The 16,055-nt window shown below is 38.6% G+C and overlaps 1 protein-coding gene across 1 annotated transcript in view; it reads right to left on the bottom strand.

Moving 5' to 3' along the window:
* Positions 1 to 16,055, bottom strand: part of PTPRM (protein tyrosine phosphatase receptor type M) — a gene marked incomplete at its 3' end in the record, with an annotated part of 489,914 nt that overhangs the window by 95,274 nt on the left and 378,585 nt on the right. Inside the window, exons 16-18 of the mRNA XM_082014808.1 lie at positions 4,263 to 4,414; positions 1,656 to 1,730; positions 1,402 to 1,428 (exon numbers count right to left, since the gene is read on the bottom strand). Of these exons, the coding sequence (XP_081870934.1) occupies positions 1,402 to 1,428; positions 1,656 to 1,730; positions 4,263 to 4,414 (254 nt within the window). The remainder of the gene's footprint in view (positions 1 to 1,401; positions 1,429 to 1,655; positions 1,731 to 4,262; positions 4,415 to 16,055) is intronic.

Genomic DNA, 16,055 nt, shown 5'->3' with positions numbered 1-16,055 from the left:
GAGAAACCATTAACTAAAACTTAATAATTCAGATAGGAAATCTCAAAGTTTTTCTCCTGATAATAGTATTTTTCTCCTTGCCCACCCACAAGGTCAGAAAGAACATCTACTGGATGAAGCGTTGAATGAATGCTAAAGCACACAAAAAAAATCTAACATCTCAGGCAGTTAAAAGGCACTGCAAATTTCATTTGCATGCAGATTGTTATATTGTTACAGTCACTACCATTACCTTCTTCCAGATTTACATAATGTATAAAAATGCACAAGTTACTTCTCCAAGTTATCACACTGAAACACACTGCGCTAAATATTCTTTCACAATAACAAATTTTCAAGATCACCTTCCTAAACTTCTACTTCTTATACGCTTCATTCTACTTTTACTTAAGCCTGTTTACCTTACAGTTTATGGGCAGGAATCAGTTAAGGGGTCTTATATTTTTTACAGCAATTTGAAGAAAAAGGATGAGAAAAAAAATATTTGTTGTAAAAAGAATGATCATTGTAAAAAGAGTAAACAGATAGCCTTAACATTGGAGTTTGAATTCTTGCTACAGTGCAGTATTGTATTTTGACTTATTATTTTTAAAAAAATCTCCCTGTTTATTTTAAAGTTAGTATGGGAAAGAGGTGTAAATGAATACAAGCCACAAAGCGGTTAGAATTACTTAAGCATTGAAAATGCAACAGCGCCTCATGCTTCTTGTTTTATCACTGTGCAGAAACCTCTCTCTTTTTGACATTGGACAATAGCAGGTCTTCCTAAATTCCTAGTGGAAATGCTTTACACTTTAACTGTATATTTTTAACCTACAGTTCTACTGTTTTATTTCATTCCTGTGACACCTGATGCATAATAAACTATATACTCTAAGTGTCATGTTATCATTTTACGGTTCAAAATACATCTCTCTTCAGAAACTTCACTTTGACAAGCATGGCAGAAACTGTGCGGTATTGCGAGAAGAAATGATAGCTGGTGGATGGCCAAAACTGTATTTTGTCTGATTTTCTGTATCATGAATAGTCTAATTAGGAAAAAATGCTATTTTTAAGAAGTGACATCTTCAGTTCTGAGATAAAACAGAAAAAAAATGAGGGAAACTATTTCAATTGCTGCGATAATCAAATTCTTTTGTGTCACTCCAAATACATGCATAAACATTTCCTCGCAAATCCACTTGTTAAAATTATTTCTCTCTTTTCTCCTCTGACTTGCACTATGACTGTAGTAATCAAGCCTGGTAACTGTACTTAGCATTCTCAGTGTAGCCAATCCCACCACCCCCACCTTTAGGATAAAACTCCAGCTTTTTGCATACTATTGTCTGTACCCCAAGAACTGTGACTTTCTAAATTACTTCAGCAATAAACTTTGATAAAGGGAAATGTTCTCACCTAAAATTGCAGTTGGCACAAATGGATCTGTCATACATCATAAGCAGGTCAATGCAGAAAAGGTAAAAAGAGAGAGAACAGTAAATGATTGATAAATGTTCCTGAGTTTTCTTTCAGAGAGCTATGGTAAGCAACCAGTACGCTGCTTATACATGTATTAAATTTCTATGTCAAGATGTATAATAACATAATTATATATGCTTTTATTATGAAAAGTTCTATATAGGGTGGAAACCAAGAAAAAAATTGGTTACCTGGGTAATAAGAATTAGGCACTGTTGTGCTCAATGTGTTAGTTTTCATTGTAAATGAAGATGGTGAAGATACAGCTGCAAAGAGAAATAAAGCTGGTTAGAGACAGAGAAGTGCTAAGTGCCTATTTAAGCTGAGTGATACAGCGTATGTGATTGACTTGGTTTAGAGTCCCTCTTGTTGTGTTTGTTGCACTGGAATCAGGACTTAGGGAAAACTGGGTGTGTCTAGTGAATAAAACAGCTCATTGAATTTGATCAATTCTCTAAAAAGAAATGTCATCAGAGAAAGCATTTTGATCGGTGATGACAAATATACATCTTAAATCATAAGATTAGCCTGAATACTGATGCCTGAATAAAGACATCACAACAACAACAGGCGTTTTTGACAGAAGCTTTGATCATTAATAAGCTTACTTAATAATACTGTAAAGACTATATGGAAATATTCTACTACAGTTCATTTTTTTCCTCTCCTGTTTTTTTGATTTGTTCAGACAGGTGGATAATATGTACACAGATACTATTATGCCCTGAATACTTCTCTTTGTTCAACAATGGTTTTCAGGGAGCGATATATAGTCCAACACTCACATTGGTATTTAATCATTTAACCATTTGCGAAACCTATGGGAAAGCCCAATGCAACAAATTAAGTTCTGTTAGTTCCCTAACATACAAAGATCATGTGAATTACTGTTGTAAGTACAGATACAGTCAACAGGTGGGAGTTAATCACAACATTTTACAGGATGTTCAGCCAAAGAGTCATTCAAGGCTTTTAAGCAAAGCTCATTGCAAATTCAGCCTTAGTTGCTTGTTTACACAGCTCAAATTCAGTTGGATCAGTGAATGTAAGCACATTCTGGATACCTATAAACAGACTAACATGAATTTGTGAAAGGAAAGTAGAACTGAGGAAAAGAGGATCTGCTGGATGAGAAGGAGCAAGATTACTCCTGCTGGCTTTCATCCTTTTTTTTTTTTTTGTTGATCTTCTAGGGTATACAGTTGTCAGTCCTTGTTAAGATGGAGCTATCTGAAAACTGGCTTAAATAATGCTGGCAGTTATCACTTATCCTATAAATCAATATATCTGAGACCACTTTCCTTTGATTATGTCTCCTGAATCACTGGATGGAAAGAACAAAATGGTATTCGTTTTGAGTATTCCTTTGTAGAGATTAGTTGAGGTCAGGGCTGCTGTAGCTAATAAAACTGGCTAGATAGATACAGAATGCAGCCAGGATAATAAACTGTCATAGGAATTAGGAAGGTTCTAAACCTCTTGAGTATAAGGCCTTACACAAAGATTATTCCGAAAAACTGTTAGACAGCTGCTTCTGGTGACCAAATATCTTATGGAAAGTCTAATTAGAGGTTGTAGCCCTGTAGTGATATAAAATACTTGCTATGCCAATAATTTCAAATTGGTTTAAGGTAGTTTACATCAAGAGGGTTTAGGCCCAGGAACTCATTGCAGCTTCTTTGGTTGTTGTGACCATTCAGTAACACCACTGGAAAACTACATCATAATGATGGAAGATGAAGTCAAACCTCTTGATCTCTTCACAGAAGTAAACAATCTCATTAACTGCAATGGTACCATCTCACCAGAAAGGCAAGTCAGATTTTGAAAGATCTATTTCAAAGCTATTTATTTCAAAAGTAACTCAAACAAAAACTAACACTGCAAATTCTTAGCATAATGCTGCTGAGAGAAGTCTAACTGTATAAACCTCACAGAGTGTAAAATTCAGCTAGTCAAAGATAAGTTACTTAGCATATTATTAAAGAGTGGGAGTTGGGCCTTGCATACTGTTAGTACTTGAAACAAAATTCAATCTTTGTCAAATTCTGCAGATGTTCAAAAACACTGGTATACAAGAAAAACTGAGGTTCCTTAAGATGTACAAAAACCAAGAAAGTTTTTTGATCATAGTCATTCTTTTTTCATTCTTTTTAACAATTATAAAAACCTACTGTTTTTCCTGGTCTTTGCTTAGTGCTAACCCCCAGAGTGAGTCCTTGACTAAAATTCTAATACAGGAAATTTTATATCCCAAATTATATTTGTTTTCAGGGTAGATCCAGGATATTAGAGAATCTCTTATGAAATTGAAGAACAGGTAATTTCACTGAGTTCTTCCTTTGCACAAGCAACAGAAAGAGCATCATCTAGAATTGAAAATAAGACGATAATCAGATCACCATTATTAAGTTATGACATTCAAAAATAAATTTCGCCTACAAAAAAAGAAGTGAGCAGGGGAAGCATTTGAAGGACTTGGGACAGCATGAGGGATATAAAATTTTTAAGATAATAGTGATTGGAGAAAGGTAAAACTACAGCTGTTTCAGTAATGTCTTTGCTGTTCTGCAGAAGAAAAGGATGGACAGAAAAAAGCTCAATTATCCTTATTATTTTTAAAGAAGTCTATTCTTGATGTCTGACTGTCTTGCTCATTCGAATACACACTGTAATGTGCTGCACAGTGGGAAACTCTGGGTCCCATGGATTTTCCATGACTGAGTAATGAGGAATATCTTAAAAACCATTTGCACCTTTCTTCCACCTTCAAAAAAAAAAGAAAAGAAAAAACTTACATCTCCCATTTAGATTGTGCGTGTCCATGAAAGAGAAAGCTTCGTCACAGTTGGTGCCTTGCTCAGTGTAGCTTTTATCCATTGAATTCACCATCACTGTCATTTCCTGCCGTGTACTACTCAATGTCTCTTTCCGCTTTTTAGCCAATTTTCTTAAGAAATTAATGTTGAGGAAAAAAAAGAAAAAAAAACAACACTCAGTGAGCAGACATAGTCTTCATGTTGTTTAGATCAGTATTCTGGTTTGTAACCACATTATAAAGTAATATATCTACAATTATTCCTGCATTTCTGGAAACTCAAAATTAATTTCACACTCATGCCTTTCAACGGCATCTGATAATCAAGGGATAGTTGCCAATGCCCTGATTTAAGGTGAACAGCACCTTAATCCATGGGGACTGCCACTGAATTAAAGGGGACTACTTGGATACAAAGGTGATGGTAAGCTACTGTATCAGAGGCTACATCTGTTTAAATACATAAATAAAAATGATAGGAGAGAAGATTTCACTGGAACTGACAAATCACTAACAATTTTCACTTCACGTGTGTAAAACTGTCTGGAGCTCTTTCACCGAGACACTATAAAATACAGTTAATGGATTTACATCATACAGTACAGTGTATTTTTGATCTCTTAACACACTTTGCACAAGCAAGACACATTTCAAATTGACTTGCATTTCTAAATTTTCTGTCACACTTGATTTCAGGAGAATTAGTCATAAGAGTTATTTGCTTCTCAGCAGGAGTGGTCTGTCAGAGACAAGATCTTCACAGAATCACAGAATCATTAAGGTTGGAAAGGACCAACCATTAATCCAGCGCCACCGAGTCCCCTAAACCATGTCCTGAAGCGCCACATCCACACGTTTTTTGAACACTTCCAGAGATGGCGACTCCACCACCTCCCTGGGCAGCCTGTTCCAATGCCTGACCACTCTCGGTGAAGAAATTTTTCCTAATATCCAATCTAAACCTCCCCTGGCGCAACGTGAGGCTATTTCCTCTCGTCCTATCACTAGTTACTTGGGAGAAGAGACCAACACCCACCTCACCACAACCCCCTTTCAGGTAGTTGTAGAGAGCGATAAGGTCTTCCTTCAGCCTCCTCTTCTCCAGACTAAACAACCCCAGTTCCCTCAGCCGCTCCTCATAAGACTTGTGCTCCAGACCCCTCACCAGCTTCGTTGTCCTTCTCTGAACATGCTCCAGCAACTCAATGTCTTTCCTGTAGAGACGGACCCAAAACTGAACACAGGATTCAAGGTGCGGCCTCACCAGTGCCGAGTACAGGGGCACAATCACTTCCTGACTCCTGCTGGCCACACTATTGCTGATACAGGCCAGGACGCTGTTGGCCTTCTTGGCCACCTGGGCACACTGCTGGTTCATGTTCAGCCGGCTGTCACCCAGCACCCCCAGGTCCTTTTCCGCCGGGCAGCTCTCCAGCCACTCCTCCCCAAACCTGTAGCGTTGCATGGGGTTGTTGTGACTGAAGTGCAGGACCCGGCACTTGGCCTTATAAAACGTCATACATTTGACTTCAGCCCATCAATCTAGCCTGTCCAGATCCCTCTGCAGAGCCTTCCTGCCCTTGAGCAGATCAACACTCCCACCCAACTTGGTGTCATCTGCAAACTTATTGAGGGAGCACTCAATCCCCTCATCCAGATCATTGATAAAGATATTAAACAGAACTGGCCCCAAAACTGAGCCCTGGGGAACACCACTTGTGACCGGCCGCCAACTGGATTTAACTCCATTCACCACAACTCTCTGGGCTCGGCCGCTCAGCGAAGAGTGCACCTGTCTAAGCCACGAGCTGTCAGTTTCTCCAGGAGAATGCTGTGGGAGACGCTGTCAAAGGCTTTATTAAAGTCCAGGTAGACAACATCCACAGCCTTTCTCTCATTCACTAGGCGCGTCACCTGGTCATAGAAGGAAATCAGGTTGGTCAAGCAGGACCTGCCTTTCATGAACCCATGCTGGCTGTGCATGATCCCTTGGTTGTCCTGCACATGAGTGCCCTCTAAGATGAACGTCTCCATAATCTTCCCTGGTACTGAGACAAGTATCTTCTAATGCATGAACAACCTAACGGAAGTCCTTTGTAAGTTCAGGCTTATCAAAGTGACAACATGAAATGGATATATTTTTCCTCTTTCCACCCTCAGATAGCAACACACTAAGCCATGCATGGCTCCTCTTCTGATCCTCTTTATCCTTAAGCTGAAAGTACATACAGTTACTCTCACCACCTGCCAACCACTGGGCACTTCCCAGCTTAGCTGGGTTATGAAACCAGAACCTGAATGAACAGTGACAATGACAGCATCCATAGTGTGGTCACTGAAACTTCATCCGTAAGGCACATATCGTACTTATTTTATCTCATGGCTGTGCAGACCATAGGAAAGTACTTCAGAACAACTCAGCACTAGGGCAGTGCTTCAGGAAGGCATGTAGAAGCAGCTTTCCTTCATGAGACTTCCCTCTCTTCAGGCTGGAATCAGCAGCTTCTCTTTAACCAGTTGTCAATCGAACTAGGTATCTAGATACTCCATACTCACTAAAGCCAGGAACCTGAAGTATATAGGGGCCTTCCCTTGCCCATCAGTGGACCTGTGAGTACCACCTCTATTCACAAAACCTTTAATTGCTGTCAATCTCACAAGCTCAGCACTTTCTCCAAGAATGCCTGCATGTGAACAATGTATTGGTGAACAGGTAACAATTCTTCCTTAGAAATTTTTAAAACAAAAGTTACTCGGAGAATTGCCCTGGGCAACATTATAGTGATACTGATCCGTATCTGAAAATCCACGATGTGGTGAAATATATACCAGCCACTCAGTGGCATTACAAAAAACCCCATGCTCTGTAGGGTTCTTTGGGTTTTGGCTGGGATAGAGTTAATTTTCTTCATAGTAGCCAGTATGGGGCTATGTTTTGGATTTGTGCTGAAAACAGTGTTGATAACACGGGGATGTTTTCGTTACTGCTGAGCAGTGCTCACACAGAGTCAAGGCCTTTGCTGCTGCTCAACCCGCCCCACCGGCGAGCAGGCTGGGGTGCACGGGGAGCTGGGAGGGGACGCAGCCGGGACAGCTGACCCCCACTGACCAAAGGGATATTCCACATCATACGTCATGCTCAGCATGTAAAGCTGGGGAAGAAAAAGGCGGGGGGGGGGGGGCATTTGTCTTCCCAGGTATCTGTTATGTGTGATGTTGCCCTGCTTTCCTGGAGATGGCTGAACACCTGCCTGCCCGTGGGAAGTGGTGAATGAATCCCTTGTTTTGCTTTGCTTGTGTGCACAGCTTTTGCTTTACCTGTTAAACTGTCTTTATGTCAACCCATGAGTTTTCTCACTTTTACTCTTCTGATTCTCATCCCCGTCCCACCATAGAGGGAGTGAGCAAGGGGCTGCGTGGGGCTTAGTTGCTGGCTGCCGTTAAACCACGACAAGGGTGCACATCCAAAGCACCTGCTGTTGCCGGCAATGTCCTTTATTTACAGTAAAAACTGTATTCTTCCCAAGGAAAGCCAGAGTTCTTGCTTATTACACCAACAACATGAAACTCAAATTTTATAAGAAGTCAGCTAATTTTCTTAAAGAAATTACACTAACATTTTCTCATTTCCTTCATTTTTGGTTTTGGTCCCATAGTCAAGCTATAGCAGATTGTTTTTATGACAGTAACAACTGTACAGTACTTCTCAATCTGAATCTAATTCTGGAAATAGGTCTTGTGGGAAAAGTTCAAATCCAAAACAACTGTTACAGGAAGAGAGTGATACCAGCCAGACTTTTGTACTGTGAACAAAAATACCCACTGGACTTAGTCAAGTAAACTTTAGCTGAATATAACATTTTTTACATCTGCAGTTTTCAGATATTGCTGAAAGTGCTGCAGTGCTGCAGTCTCTGCAACTCATCCGTTCCTTGAATCACTTGATCCCTGGGAGGCTCTAGCTATACAAGATTTAAGAAACTTGTAAAACCATGGTACTTCACATCGCCATCACCACTCACGCTCTTAGATTTGAGGTAAATTTTTTGGGGAAAAAAGATGTAAATGTTTGATCATCTTCACTCATGGAAAAGACACTTCATAGCTACTGTCTGATATTTTCTCCTTCTTAAAGGAAGAGAGATCTACAACCAAAGGAAAAAATAAAACAGATGGAAGCTCCCATGACGATTACCTAGGATGAAATTCTTTATGTTGGGAAAGCAAAAATGATCAGCTTATCACAGAAATAGTGTTACCATCACTATATGAGGAAAGAAAATATAATATACCAGTTTCGGAAAAGAGGAGTCTGATGTTCAGAACAAAGTCAACACTAGCTAGGAACTGTTGGTATTTTAAGGCACAAGAAGATGCGAGAATTGAGCTGGTATAATGATAAAAATATGGTAAAATGCAGAGCAGACAAACATACAGACTCCCCCCTCCCCAAATTGTGTGGGATTTTGGGTATTGTTTACTCTGTTCTCTTACAAATATTAGTAAAATCAGACTAGGAAAATAACACGCTAAAGGCTTCATCACAATCTGTCCCCATTTTATCTGCCACCCTGAAACTCTTTAAATGCTGCATCTTCTCCTGTACAGTCCCTTCTAGTTGAAAGGATCACCTTGTAAAAATTTCTGCAAGCCCGACTCAATACTTTTCTCAAAATCCTCCTTCTCTGAGATATTAGGGGGTATCCTACAAAAGTGCATGTTGGGATTTGATTTGTACTATTCATCATATACACACTGATCTAGAAAAGAGGTGAACAACATTGTTGTCCACAGTGTTTTTGGACAACACAATTTTAAATTGGTAGTAAAAATTAGAAATAGGGTTAAAAAGTTACAAATTTATCTCATGAAGTAGAGTGACTAGATATTCACTTAAGATGAAATTCGGTGTTGACAGATATAAAGGCATGCATATGGGAAAAAATAATCCTAACTAAATACACACAATATTGGGTCTAAATGACTTCATAAACAACAGAAGAAAGAAATCTGGTGTCACTGATTCTCTGAAGACAGAAGTTCAGTGCTATGTACAGACAAAAAGGCAAAAAGAAGTCAGAAATTATTAGATAAGGAATAGAGAACAAAATGGAAAATGTCATTAAGCAACTGCAAAAATCTATGGAGCTTCCATATTTTGAACACTGCATATAGTTCTGCCATGTACCTATCCAAAAAGATTCTCAAACTGGAGAACATACACAGAGAGGTGATGGGAGGATCAAAGGAACAGGTCTTACCAGAAGAGCGGTAGTCCTCTATATAGATAAGGAGTCCCCATTTTAAAAAAGATGCAGTTGAACTGGGAATATGATAAAAGTATATGAAAAAGAAAAGCACGGAGAAATGTAGGAAATTAAGAAAGAATTACTGTTTCTCAACAATGTAAGAACCAGAACCAGAGGATATACAGAAAATTTTTTAAATATAAAAGTAAATACTTTCACACAAACCAGATAATTATGGAACATATCACCACAGGACTCTACAGATACCAAAAGTAAATATCAGTTGTTGTGGTTTAACCCCAGCCGGCAACTAAGCACCACACAGCCGCTTGCTCACTCCCCCACAGTGGGACGGGGGAGAGAACTGTAAGAGTAAGTGAGGAAACTCATGGTTTGAGAAAAAGACAGTTTAATAGGTAAAACAAAAGCTGTGCACGCAAGCAAAACAAAACAAGGGATTCATTCAGTACTCCCCATCAGGAGGCAGCTGTTCAGCCACCTCCAGGGAAGCAGGGCTCCATCACACGTAATGGTTTCTTGGGAAGACAGACACCATAAGTCCAAACGTCCCTCCACCCTTTCCTTCTTCTTTGTCCCAGATTTATATACTGAGTATGACGTCATATGGTATGGAATATCTCTTTGGCCAGTTTGGGTCAGCTGTCCTGGCTGTGTCCCCTCCCAGCTTCCTGTGCACTCCCAGCCTTCTTGCTGGCCGGCCAGCATGAAAAGCTGGACAGTCCTTGACTGCTCAGCAACAACCCAAAATATCAGCACGTTATCAACATTTCCTCATCCCAAACTGAAAACACAGTCTCACACCAGCTTCTGTGAAGAAAATTAACTCTATTGCAGCTGTAACAGGACAAAGAAAAATTGATAAAGGGCTGAGCGGAGGACAGTGAATCACAGAATCACACAGAATGACAGAATCATTAAGGTTGGAAAGGACCTTCAAGATCATCAAGTCCAACCATCAACCCAACACCACCATGCCCACTAAACCATGTCCTGAAGCGCCACATCCACACGTTTTTTGAACACTTCCAGTGATGTGACTCCACCACCTCCCTGGGCAGCCTGTTCCAATGCTTGACCACTCTCTCAGTAAAGAAAATTTTCCTAATATCCAATCTAAACCTCCCCTGGCGCAACTTGAGGCCATTTCCTCTCGTCCTATCGCTGGTTACTTGGGAGAAAATGCATTAACTTATCTTCACTCTGTTCCTGTGTTCATCTAAAAGTTTGTCACTGGCCACTGTCACAGACATGATGATAAGTCTGGTGGACTTTTAATCCAAAATTTGATGCAATGTTTCATTATATTAACAATCCCTGCACCGATTATGCAAGAAGCAGGATGTAAATACCTTATTTGCTTTTATAACACTCCGAATTACTCACCTTTTTGCATCGTTTAGGATACTTATGATATACCAGGCAGGATTAATTTACTCAGAAATTAATTACTTTGCCATCTATTTTAGCTGTCTATGATACGCTAAAAGAAGACTCATAATTATTTTGTGGAAAATGCTTAAATGTGAAATCACTTAATCAGCATCACTGATTCAGTACCACTCAGTTTGAAGATGTAATTTAATAGAAGTTCTCCACAAGATGAGTATAAGAATGTCTGCAAATGTAACTGACTTAATTTCTGTTTATTCTGTTTTCATACATTTTTCATACTTCTGCTGTAATTGTTTTTTCTTTAACAACAAAATAGTCCTTGTCAATAATTGTGATTTTTTCCTGTTTTCAGCAATGTGTCCTCTAAAGCAGACATAAAAACACACATCACACATCATTGTGAGAATTGCATGTATATGATGGAGTTCAGGTTTAGTCTACCACGTCTGGTTTACAATAGTACACATTTGCTAACACTGGGTATTATTCTAATCTGCATTAGAAAACTCAAAAAACTACTTTCTATTTTTTAGGATACCCTTTTAGGGCATACCTTGAATCTCCAATGTCTCATCTGTATTCTTTATGTTACTTTTCATTATTAAAAAGTCCTTGTAGAAAACAAGCTTTAGGAACCTGAATGTCTAATCCAGTTCAACCAAAACGGTAAATGTCTGTAGGTGTTATTAAATAACTATCATTATAAGTAATTAATACTTTTATTCTGCTCTATATTTCTTATCAAAACAGCAACACTGCATGGAACCCTTTCTATCTCCCCTGAATGGACTGAGACACAAATATGAAGCAATTGAAATCACGTGAGGAAGTGAAATAGAAATAGTATGGCATCAGTGATAGTAAACTTCTGCAAACTGCTGTCACTCAGTTTCACATTTGTATGCTTTATATTGAAATGTAATATGCTCAAGAATGCAATTTCACAGCAACATTAAACTGTGTACTGTCAACACTCTACCAGACAGGAAATAAAGTTACGAGAAATATTTTTAAAGGCACTGCATTTTGCAGCAAGCACTAGTGAAGACTTAATAATAAAATGCTTTACAAGTCGTCCCCACTTCAGTAACTAGCATTGCTAGAGAACAACCACAGGGAAAGTAATTGTCAAGAGAATTAAAAAGAAAAAGGTAGGCAGGATCCCACTGAGTTGTGGTGTTCCTTGCTTAGGATCTCCTAGCATGCAAACCTGTATCAGATTATAAAATTATTCTTTGTCCTAAGAACTCCAACATGTATTTTTGTATTGACATCACAACAAAGTAAAGCTAGAAGAGTATGGAAGACTGATGTAGAGATAAAAAATATTTGACTATAGCCAAGGGTGCATAAGCCCTTTTACCTGACCTTACAAAGGAGTAGTATATTATAAATTCTTTTAGATACCTTCTCTTTGTTTTAATTATCAACTTCCTGCTTCAGAGCAAGTGCTAACGTTATTAAATTAATTTTTATCATGCTCTTGCTTTCTCTGATAAAGACAAAAGAATGAACTTTAAAAAAATGCTGTGATGCTGCTCGAATTTTGAAAACGGTGTTCCTGATACCACAGGAATTCATTTTTCCCCTTTCATTCACTGTGGCTTTCATTTTTGCCACAGAGACTTTAGAGGCACTTTCAGTAACCCCGAAACTAGTACTGGGAGACCAAGAAGGCATCCCAATACTAGCAGGACTAGTTACTGGTTACATCCCATTTTCAAAATACCAACAAGTATCTCACAGGTGAAGTATGGCACGACTTAAGAAACAGTGGATCAGAAAAGAGGGAAAGAAGATATGGAGTGGAATGGGAAATGATGGAAAGGAAAAGATGATGGAAAGGAAAAGATGATGGAAAAGTAAGGTACACCTGCAGCGACAGACACACAGCTGACCTACTCTTGCTGTAAGTGTTCCTTCCTGAATTCAGGTATTCAGCACATGCTTTGAGATTTGCTTATAGTGACATTAAAACTCTGCTTATTTGTTTCTTAGCTTCTGCTTTGCATGAACTCCTACGTCAGGTTATCTGAGTTTCTGCCAGTGAGAGTTATAGCATCAAACCCCAGAACTGGGTTTGACAGATTTTCTTTGCTGATGCAGTGGTTGAGGGGGAACGCTGGTGACTGACAGCGTGAAAAAAATGGAGCTATGTGGTGCGTCAGATTAATGTAACAACATTTATTTGAGATGGGCTGACTCTTCTCTCAGTTCACAGACAAAGTTAATTTTGTGGTTACAGTCTAGTTCTTGTTTGTCCACCCAAGAAGAGCTCGGCGCATTTTACTATGACTGACAGGCTCTTCAGGGAAGGCTCTAGGCTATGGCAGTAAAAAGGAATTTGAGAAGCTTTTGCAGAACTCTATGTCTGCAAAGCACCTAGGTGCACTATTTCTGGTTCAAGTTAGTTGGTGGTCCTGGTCTTCAGAATAATGCACCCACACACTATAAAAAAAAAAATTCCAATACCCCCTTGCCCCCCAACAGGAGAATAAAACAGTAATGAGATATGAGCAGCAATATTTTTCAAAATTTACCATTATCTAATTTTGACCATGACCTTTACTGTTATAAGTAATGAATCAGGCAACAAAATGTCCCATTCTACTCAACTGAACTAAGGAAGGAAAAACGAAAAGACAGAAAGTCTCTGAATTTGTTTCAAAATTTAACAATTTTGCAATATGAATTTAAATTTGTGTTTTGATTCTTGCAATCCCCAAATTAATTAAGAAAATAGTGAATACAATGTTTAATCGACCTATAGGTCCTCCTGAATTGTAAGGGTGTATAAGAAAAATATACAGACTATTAACACCTTGTTTTTTCCCCACAAATGAATTAAAAGGAAAATGCTTATGAATCTGTTCAGTTCACTAAAGACTTAGTCAACTGACTTACTTATGTGGTTAGAGCAGCCATGTAGAATGACTTGCAGGATGAGGACCAGGGTGCCACTTAGAAAATGGGCAACACCAAAGTATGACAAATCCTTTACAGGCACAGGGAGGAACCCAGTAGCCCAGCTGGAGCAGTTGAAGGCCAAAAATCATGGAGTGACAACAAGCTGCTATGTGCTTGTCCTTTCTTAACAGGAAGAAAAGAGGACAGCCAGCCCAGCTGAGAGGTCTGTTATGGTGAGGAATACAGGGACATGAAGCTGTTGGGAGCAGCTTAATCCAGGTAGGGAGATGAGGGGTAAAATGGCTGCATTATACCAAAAAAAATCACTATAGTCCTTGACATAGGAGCAGACCAGCACCCAGGTGTCTCTTTCAGTTGACAACCCTGCTTTCTAAACGAGTAAGTCATACTCTCTGATCCAGTCAATCTTGAATTACTCTCTTCAAAGCAGTGTATTGGTTTTGGAGAGGTTTTGGAGAGTTCCTCCTGTTGAAAAATCATGTATAACCAACCAAGGGATTAGGACTGCCTTATAGGAAAGGAAATGGACTTTTAAATATTACCTGATTGAGCAGGGCACTGAACCTGGATCTCTCTCGACAGACAAGTCCTGACAGAGGAGAGACTGAGAGAGATGTGCTTGTTCAGCCTGGAGAAGAGAAGGCTTACAGGGGATCCTACTGCAGTTTTTAACTACCTAATGGGAGAGTACAGAGGAGACAGAGCTAGACTCTACATGCATGGTGAAAGGACAAGTTATGCTAGACACAAGTTGCAACTCAGGAAATTTCTATTAGATCTTAGTAAAATTTTGTCACCATCGGGGTGGTCAAACAGTGGAGCAGGTGCTCAGCGAGATGGGATCTCCATCTTTGGAGATACTCAAAAACGTACTCAACTTGTTTTTGCTCAACAAAACTGAGCAACTCAGTTTAGTCCAAGTCTGCTTTGAGCAGGACGTTAGAAAAGATGATCTCTAAAGGTCCCTTCTGATCCAAATTGTTCTAGGATACCCATTAAATGTTCTGGTAATAGGGCTTTTTTCATAAAAGGAAGCCATAGGGATTTAAAGGATTACAGATTTGAAGACAATCCTTAGCTGTGCCCCTTCTTTGGAATAGTCCTACGCTTGAGATTCATAGTCAGAACCAATGCAGGATAATACTAGCAAAATTACATACAGTCAAATAACTAAATATGATGATAGATACAGATTTGTTTTAGTTATTTATTTCATTTTTAAATCTTTTTTTTCTGCCACATGTACTAAACCACATTTCTAACTTAAGGAGCAAAGCTTGTGTAAATATTTTTATCAGTAAAGCTTGTTCATTAGAGAGCTAGTTATATTCACATTGAACTGCATAACGAGAACGCGGTATTTTTCCATGAAAAAAGGCAAATTATATTTTGATTTTCTAATATGGTATTAATAATATACATGTTCTCATTTTGATGAAGATGAAATGTTCCATTTTTGATTGTGTTTGATTTGTATTAATTTCTGCTACATTAATTGTACATAAATGTAAAACGACATTACCCTACTTTACATACTTTCTATTACACTATTTCAACTTCATTGAAATGAAGTATTCGAAGTTTCTGAAGAGATCCTTTTCTGAAATGTATGGTCACAGGAAAATTCCACACCTGACTTCTCCTTTTGCCTGAGGAAAAGGATCTCTTTTTCCCTGTAAAATACCTTTTATAGGGAAAAAAATACCTTTTTCCCCATAAAAAGAAATTTATTTTCTTAGCTAGCTCTATTAAGAACAGTAAATGAAAATTTACACAGAACGTGGACTTTGTCTTTTGTTAGCATATATGACATTTTACTTATCTATAGTTAACAGGAATACCTCGGTTCTTTTGTATGCAAATGAAGATACATACCTAGTTTCATTTTAAGAGATAAAACTTAAAAGAAACAATATAGATGAATGAAAAATGTGTATGTCCTATCAGGCTCACAAAGAGATATATTTCCTTCATATAGGTATTAAAGACTCTGCACATGGTACAAGAATACTGTATTTATGACATATTGTTTAAAAGATGTATTTTGCATTTGACATTGCAAGTCTTCACCTTTGTCTCAACAGCTTTTCCTTTTCTTCTTTTCCCCCATCATATTATCATATGATCTGAATAAAGAACTGAACAGACAACACTGGGGCCTACTCAGGAGGAGGCAGCGGTGT

This window comes from Phaethon aethereus (assembly GCF_964289735.1).
Source record: "Phaethon aethereus genome assembly, chromosome: 2".
NCBI lineage: Eukaryota > Metazoa > Chordata > Aves > Phaethontiformes > Phaethontidae > Phaethon > Phaethon aethereus.
The sequence above is the reverse complement of the archived record's forward strand: the minus strand, read 5'-3'. Positions and strand labels throughout refer to the sequence as shown.